Source organism: Ornithodoros turicata, chromosome 3 (assembly GCF_037126465.1).
Source record: "Ornithodoros turicata isolate Travis chromosome 3, ASM3712646v1, whole genome shotgun sequence".
Taxonomy (NCBI): domain Eukaryota; kingdom Metazoa; phylum Arthropoda; class Arachnida; order Ixodida; family Argasidae; genus Ornithodoros; species Ornithodoros turicata.
The window spans coordinates 34678352-34687108 of record NC_088203.1 but is presented as its reverse complement, the minus strand read 5'-3'; the positions used below and the strand labels follow the sequence as shown (position 1 = coordinate 34687108).

General features: G+C 43.9%; 1 protein-coding gene across 1 annotated transcript; it reads left to right on the top strand.

The window, feature by feature from the left end:
- The first annotated feature begins 7755 nt into the window (after window positions 1–7755).
- LOC135389284 (uncharacterized) lies at window positions 7756–8722 on the top strand. The gene is made up of 3 exons (XM_064619347.1): window positions 7756–8073; window positions 8467–8541; window positions 8618–8722. Exons 1-3 carry the CDS (start codon window positions 7780–7782, stop codon window positions 8720–8722), a joined length of 474 nt encoding a protein of 157 aa, XP_064475417.1. The 5' UTR covers window positions 7756–7779.
- Window positions 8723–8757: the final 35 nt, after the last annotated feature.

The following is an 8757-nucleotide window of genomic DNA, read 5'->3' as shown; positions in this document are numbered from 1 at the left end:
TCAACTATTCCGGTGCGGGCGGCATCTGTCGGCATTCCTCTGAAGCTTGAATATGACAGGCCACCAGCTCGATTGGCCACACTAAGAGCTTACCGGTTTGTGATTGGCCAAGCCCCACGATCTCGGATGAATCGGAGAGCGCTGAAGGCGAGTCGCAAAGCCGGGGATCCAAGAGCGATAGAGAACTCAACGACTTAACTGAATCGAAGGAGTAGGAGAACGAGGAGAACCGTTCACTCGCGAGCTGAATCGAAGAGCAACGGAATCTTTGCTCTTAAAGGGACTCTGACCAGAAACTGTGGGAGCTCTTTCGTACCTGTAGTCGATAAAGCACCCAACGAGGACTCTCCATGCGAAAATTCACGCACTAAAACCCCACGGTTTCTCTAAACTCGAATTTTAAACATTCGACTTCATCCGAGTGCAGCACGCCTAGCGTCAAACCGAGAAAACATACGTTTATATAGAATATCCACCCCGGTCCACCATCAAGATGACGTCAACACGGGGGCCACTCGCAACACCCACAATTAGCTCAAACGCGTCACGTGGTCACGCAATATCTGTCAATTTCCTTCATGAAATGGCATTTCTACGTTAATATGTTTTTGTTACAGAGCCTCAAAAAGAAAAATATACCCTGCATTTATCACCTGCAACAGTTTCTACGATTTTCTTTTCAATCTGTACACGGCGTTCGATATATGCTTCCGTATCCGGTCAGCTGTAATGGATGCCGTATGCCGAGCTTGCGAACTGCGAACTTGTGTGACTCCTGGTTCATCCTCTTTGTTCGGGTCATTGGGTTGGTGTTGGAGTTGGTCACCATATTCTGAACGTTTCACCTATCGTTGCGGTGTACTGTTCTTGATCTGCTGCGAAGCGACGAACCGCAACGGCAGTCACTCGCCTCAGCGAACTTCTGTCTGCTGCATCTCAAAGGAGCATGGGGACCTGATGATACCTTCAACTAAAGAAACCAAATGTGCTCTCGTGTGGTCCTGACGGAAAAGTAGTATCAACAAGGTTAGCACATTTATTTTTCAGTTCCAAGTCTACGTACTGAAAACCATGCAGGTGCAGTCGATCATTCTCGTAGCTGTTGTGTAACGCGTATGCTTTCTTACATATCCCACAGAACCCTCCACTTTTTCGACCAAGTTATCGTTATGAGATCCTTCTGATGGCTTCTTACTAGGCTATGCCGCTCCGAAGCATTGAGATGACGAAGCGTCGTGGTAGCTGCACCTCTGCCTTCGAAAGATGAATCAGTCATTCCACACTGTGCTTACTGGCTTTGTGTAGAGTCTGGCAAATCCGACAGACTTGGACTGCCTTTTTCAAGAAAGTTTGAAATGTAAGTATGTGTATATTGGTTTCACATATCCACCACATATTGAGCGTGTGTATGATTGTACTTTATATGCTACAGCGTACATTATTATACAACACGTAGTGTGGCAAACTCGACATCAGTCACACAAAGCCAACAATTGCCTTTTCTTCAATTGCTTATTTTTATCATATCATGTTTTTGTCTATATCTCAATCTACCAACCAACAAAGTATATTATTTTAGTATAATCATCTGATATTTAACAAGTCACAGTTTTACCATGGTTTTGGCACACTATAGCCCGAGTTGCTTATGCGTCATTAAATTGAATCATCGTCATCTTCAACTGCCATTATTCAATTGAAGTGCCAGGTGGATATAATGATATGGCAAGATATATTTTTTTGCTGTCATCCTGGAATTGCTCATTTCAGAAGAATAGTCACCGTGAAGTTTGTTTTCGTTTTCAGAAACATTAAGAGGACTAAAACCAAACACTTTTCTTTCAGAGCATCCCTTATGCACCTGCATTTCAATTCCAATCTGTATTACAAGAATGACAGACCACTCAACAGAGATCAACATCTGAAAGTGAAAGAGCTGGAATGAAGATACGTTAATCTGTGTCAAAGGTTCTTAGTATGTGTGCGAGTCGAGGACATAGGTCTCAAGCTTATTCCTGTCTTCAGAAGAGGTGACAGCTATGCTCCTTCTATCTATTAACCAGCTCCACTTTTTAGGGTTCCCTGTAAACTAATGGAGCACATCATGTACTACCACGTTGTCAACTAAATTGACTCTGTCAATTTCTTTTTTTAAATTCCAGCATGGCTTTAGAAAAGGGTCTTCAGGCAAAACTAACGTAGTGGAATTCGTTCACAGCATTTCAAACTGTCTTGATTTCTGGGTCCATGTAGATGTAGTATTCTTTTTATTTTGTAACGGCTTTTGACACTGTGCTCTACGCTCGCGTGTTGGCCAAAGTAGCCTAATTAAAATTTGATCTTGCTACCTGGATATGCAGTTTCTCAACTAACCGTAACTGTGGCGACAACTCGTGAGGAGAACCTATCATATCGCCACCATGCAGCATTTGTTATATTACAATCGCTTCACATTTTAATCTAGTCAAAAGCAAGGCCTTTTGGTGATCGGTCTTGTATAATTACGTGCCCCTCCGTTATGTAACACCACACTGGGTTCTTCAACCTATGAGAGAGAAATAAATATATTGCAAAGTAAATTGTCTACAAGGCTCGTTATTCCATTTCGCCACACTACCACAAGCAATTGTTAGAGTAGTGGCCCAGGGTATGAAGCTCGCCACTAATCATCATTCAAACAAAGTTCATAATGTAAAATGCTTTACTCAGAACACTGGCTTAACACAACAATTAAGAATAAAGAGAGTAAACGTTTCATTGCCTATCCAGGTGGCATCATCCCTCCAACAGAGAACAATCAAAAACAACATCAAAGGAGTCAAATCGGTGGTCCGCATTCCTTTCATCCAATGTATTTCATACGCTATTTGGAGGGCACTGTGCCCATCAGGCATTTTGACTGTGCATATCAAGTTGAGTGCATAGAATCTGATGCAACCTACATTGGCGAGATAGACAAAAGACGTGGGACAAGACTAAAAGAGCCAGTTGCCAGGGCTACTAATGCTTAGCTTAACTAAACAGGACCGAATCAGTCTACCACTGCTGTCCTAAGGGACATATATTTTGATGGTGCAGTAACCTTTGCTCATGACTAGCGATGGGACCCTAGAAAGTTCTTAGAATCCTGCTTTATCAGGCGTGATGCTTCAGCCTGTAATACATACCGTGGCCCCCTATCGGATGTGTAAGATTCCCTCTTAGATAGGCTGATGTGCTCATCTTTGGCCTCTGTTGTACTGATGATGCCACCCGGATAGGCGACAAAACGTTTACGCTCTGTTTTTATTCGTTCTGTTGAGCGGTGTTTGCAGTAAAGGACGCTACATTATGATGAGGTTGTCACCCGGCTTTTGGAATATATTTTCAAATAAAGTTGTTGTTTTACAAAGCTCAATACATTGCAAAAATCATTCTTGTTGCCTATTGTTTTGGGGGTGCCATTCTAGCAGTCACATGAAGCACTGAAGGGCCAATTTAAAAAGTAAAGGCAGTCTGATTTATGTTCTTGCCGACATGGCACAGCGTATGTACGAGGTAGTTCCATTTCAGAAGCCTGAGAACACTCAAAGCAATTAGTGTGCTAGCATCAGATATGGTGTACAGCATTACATATTTGCTTTTGCTAAGGCAACTAAGAAGGGTGGATAGAAAGGCAGTTACAACCTGTTTCCACAAAAGACGCTCAGATTCATTAGCAATTTCCTCTAAGAGAGCCAAGGCTTTTTCTAGATTACTAGAACATGGGTACCTGGTTATAAATAACAAGAATTCATCTACCAGAAGTCAGTGTTTCAAACATCCTGCTTTCCATCAACACTATTAAAAGGTGTGACCCCCAAACCTACACAAAATTCCTGGAGAGTCTTTACTGGACACTGTTGCTGTCCCTCTCACCAGGTGCTCTCTATGAACCCGATTCACAGTTCTGGATGCACTGCCTGAGCTAACTTCAGCATGCTTTCCCAACACGAATGGTAACTGCTATGAGGAGTGTTGTACTTACTGAAAGCAACATGAAATGCTGTACCTTGACAGGTAACGTTGATATCCTCCTTAAGACCGTAGAGAGATGTTCCTTGCTCCCTTTCTTCCAAATCTTACTATCAGACGCAAGCCCACTTGCCACCAAGCCAATGAGATGTGCCTCACAGTCAGTGCAATCAAGGGAATCAATCACTGAGGCTCAGAAAAGCTGTTTTCCATCGGGATCTGATCCAGCACTGAGCCGTGAGTAGCCCCGTGAAAGTACCAGGGTTTCTTCGAATTTTAGATATGCCAGCATTTGTTTTCCTCCCCTCCTTCTTTTTATGTAGTAGCTGATTACTTTAGCCTTGTACTGCTTTGGAGATTGTGGAGATGATGTAAGAGGTGGAACTAGGCTTTATGCAAAATGAGGCAAAGTGTGACTATGTACAAATCTTCTGAGAATGTCTATGTATCATTCACACAAAGAGAGGATACGTGTTACATCTTTTTCCGGTTTTGATATTTATTTATTTATGAATATGTCTCAAAGGCCATTGCAGGCATTACATGAGGGGGGACATCAACATGGGTCACTTAACAAATACGGAAGTTACAAGGAACATACATATTTGGAAGACAAGACTCTATTTTTTGTTCGTTCATCAGTCTTGCTCAAGAAATTGTTCACTGTAGCAATGGTACACAATGTCACGAAAGGAGTGCTCATCTATCGTTCCGCAAGACTCATTAAAAAGGACTAGTGTTGTGTTTCAACACAACATGTTGAACTCATGAACCATGCATCATCCTGAGAGCTATAGATCATCCTAAATACAGATGCTGAATTATTTTAAATGTGATAGACGAGCTGTGCGAAGACGTACCCCCAGTTAGGATCTTGGGTACTTGAAGCCTGTGGCATTTTCTGTGGGAAAGGCTTGCCAGACCTCTTCACTGCACAGGCTGGGATGACCATGATCTTGTTTTTTCCAAGCTTGTGCCATACTCACCTTGCAAACTGGCGATACGCAGTGTATCTGCATCGTCTACACAGATGTACATAAAATATAGTTTAGGCAAATAGGTAACCGGTTACAGTACAGTGTGTGTGCATTGTCATTTCTACATGTACCTGAGAGTAACTGCAGTTTACCTGCCCACACCTTGTACATTACTACACATGCTGTGTTCTTTTAGAACCCAAAATTGTTTTGCTTTTCACTGAATCGACAATCAAGAACACTCAATATCGCTAAAAACCTACGCTAAAACCTTATGCACAGGGCAATACATAAAAACGTGACTCAGGACACAGCACACTGACAATTACAAAACTGCCTATATTGGTTTTCTCCAGTTCAGAGTCGTGTACTGTATAGCCTTTTTATGTGCTGCGCCCTGTACTGGAGTTTTTAACGACTCTATTGCAGGATCAAACCAGTTTTGGGCGCCCAAATTTTAACATCGTTCGACAAGGACACATGTGACTTACTGGTAAATACAGTCGCTCATAGGTTCGCGCTGCCCACGGAGTTCAATATGCGACCTTCAGGACAGTCATATTGAAGAATAGAAGTTGGAAATCTTTGTGGCTTGTAATGCACTCATACTGCAGTCATTCGGCAGTGTTTTCGAGCTCCTTGCAGCACAAGCATTCGATCTCCTTCGGCATTATGACACACCAGCCACACCGGCACCATGAACAGCAAGTGCGCATTAGATATCAGAACACGAAATTTCTGAGAACGTTTACATGTTCGATCACAGTGTGCGTTAATAAGCTCATCGCTTACCTGAAGACAGTCGACTCATGCTGTTTGCTTCATCTGTAACTGATGTTCGTAGAGCTCTAACTTCGTCTCGCATTCGCGGCATCGGCGACGTTTCGAAAGCCTACCGAGCTGTTCAGCACGCAGAATTTTCTTCTCGATGTCTCGATCGCAGAAAGGTCAGAAAGAAGTTCCGGGCTCGAAGTCTCCGCATTTCTGCCTTCGACGTCCATATTGAAGATCGCTTTCCGGACGGATGCCGGCGCTCTCACAAACTCACTAACAACCGAACTTCCGGTCCGGGCGCCCAATGAAACGTGGCCCTCGTGACTTCGTCACACACACGGAAATTGGCGGATGTCCACTGCAAAGAGGCTAGATTTCGGCCCCGATTGCGCGAGTTGAGGGGGAAAAGCGAAGCCGGTTTTCAGCTCCCTGTTTGGCAAACTTTGCCTCCGCGCACAGCCAAAATATTTCGCGTGTGGCTTGGAGGCATATTATACCTTCGTAATAGATGCAAACGAAATATTTGTCGAACTTCTGGTCAGAGTCCCTTTAAACGGCGCACTGGTTCTTCGGTTCTCCGCGACTCGCTGCGTACAATTGCGTTGTTCTTGCTGGTCTCCTTTGGAATCTTAGCGTTGGTTCAATACGGCGCGTCGATATCGAGCTTTGTGGCGGACGTCGTATGGGTGGAAGTATTCAGAATCAAAAATGTGTTTTCTGATTTTTTGTTTATGATCGGCTCGCTCTAAATATCGCTGGTGTTATTTGTCAGGTATATCGGAAAAGGCCCTTTCTGGCTAGTATGTGAGATGGCGGACATGTTTTTCATGATGAGAGATGAAAGTCACTGAAAAGGTTAGCCAGCTATAGGTTTTTCATGTACGTATTTAGTAATGATCAGTACTTAGAAATCTTAAACCAGTCCCCGGCGCCTCAGTGGCTACGGTAGAGGCTCCGCATAGAAAACTAGTAATGATCAGGGTCACTTGACCCACTGGCGACAATGATTCGCGAACGAATCTTGCGAACGAGTCCCTAATACATAATGTAAAACCCCGAGACTAGGGAACACGAAAGGACAGACACAAACACGAAGTCTCAAACACAGCTGAAAATTTTACTTCACATACAAGAATTATATACAACCAGAGGGAAGGGAACAACCAGTTGAGGACAAAAAGGGTCACTTCGTGGGAACAAGAAGTCTGCTCAAGGCCGGACCGAGGATTACGGATGGGTTGCTGACACAGTTCCCACAAGAGGTTATGCATAGGGTCTCTCTCAAAAGTCTTCTGTGGGGGTTCAATTCAGAAGCCTTTACAATTGTTTCATCCCATAGAGGGAAGCAATCTGAGCATTCTTCCAAATGCTTGGCAATTTCGGAGTTTGAGGCGTTATTTTTTACTTTTAATGAATGCTCTCTCAAACGGTCATTTAAAGGGTCCCTGACCAGTGATTTTGGAGCCGTTTTCGCGATTGAGATCGATGGAAGGCATCAAGAGGAGCTTCCCCACCAATTTGCGTGCTTTCAAGCAGAGTAGTTTTTCTAAAATCGAATTTCCAAAATCCTGCGTCAATCCCGTTCAGCACGCCAAGCGTCAAACCGAGGAAGCGCCCGCGCATAAATTAAAACATATGCAAGTGACGTGTGCCGTGACGTCGAGCCGTACCCAACCACAGTCTGGAATTACGTAGGTGTGGTTGTGACATCAGCATGAACTTGTAACCCATTATTTGTACAAAATGATCCTTGTACGTGCATTTCTAAATGTTAAAATGTGCAGGAATAAAAAGTATACCCAGTATCTCACATCTTTGTCGTGCGTTGTAATTACTTCGACCCGCGCACGGTGGACCCGCGCTAATCCGATTAGCGCGCGACGGAGAAGATTATTGCAGACGCTACTTTCGGAAACCGCGGTGCTTTGTTTTGGAGTTTGTGTCTGCAGTTTCTTGCGTTTCTCACAGTTGATCGTTACTGATCATACGTGATACAATAAGTGATCGTGCTGTGAACGCTCACTGTTCGCCGAATATGCCTGGTTACGGATGTCTGGTTGAAGGGTGTCCGAATGCGGCGTACTCATCGGATATTCGGTTTCATGGTTTACCGAGTGACGACCAGCGGCGGCAGCAATGGCTTGCGACAGTCCCGTCACGACTCTGGCAAGGTAGAAAGCTGGAGAACATTCGGTTCTGTGAACGGCATTTTACACCTTCCGACTACGTGATGCACCCCTCTGTGTCACGACGACTCGGACTGCAGCGACAGATGTACCGCCTGGAGAAGACGGCAGTTCCTTCTTTGAATCTAGCTGCAGTTGCAGAGGTTAGTGTTTCGCCTGATGCTGTTGTGTCTCATCAGCACAGTATGGACATTTCGCGAACTATTATTAGTCAGTCTCGTTCACTTCAAACAGCTAATCATCGGACGTAGAGCAGATCATATGAAAGTAATCATAAAGTATAGTTCTCCGTGTTATAAACACGCAATTTATAGACGACGGAGGTTTCGGTTTTTAGGCTAATACAGATGAACACTTCCAAGGAGGTCATGCTGTTCTTCTAACTGTACTTTAGGTGAAACATCAAACTTGTTATGTTTTCCCTAGGGTGAACAATGAACAACATGGAAAATGTAGCACATAAGCGCTCTTATTTGTCAGATGAAGAATAGGTAAAGACCCTTGTCGTCTTTTTGTTCATGGTTCTCAATACTCAGGCTGATCGTCACATGGAAGTCGAAGACTCTCAAGCTGACTGGCTGGAAGTGGTCACATCTCGTGAGTCTCATCAGGTACGCATGAAATGCACTGAATGGATGTGACAAAACAAGCAATGCTTGTAATAAAGTGTGTTCTCTGTATGTCTAGACTACTACCACTAGCCAAGCTGCCTCATTAGTGGAACTTTCCCACCTGGACCTTCCTGTTGGACATGAGGTATGCAGCACATATCCTTTCACATTGTGCACTTGAATACGTAACATTTGTGATGATGGAACGTTTGCCTT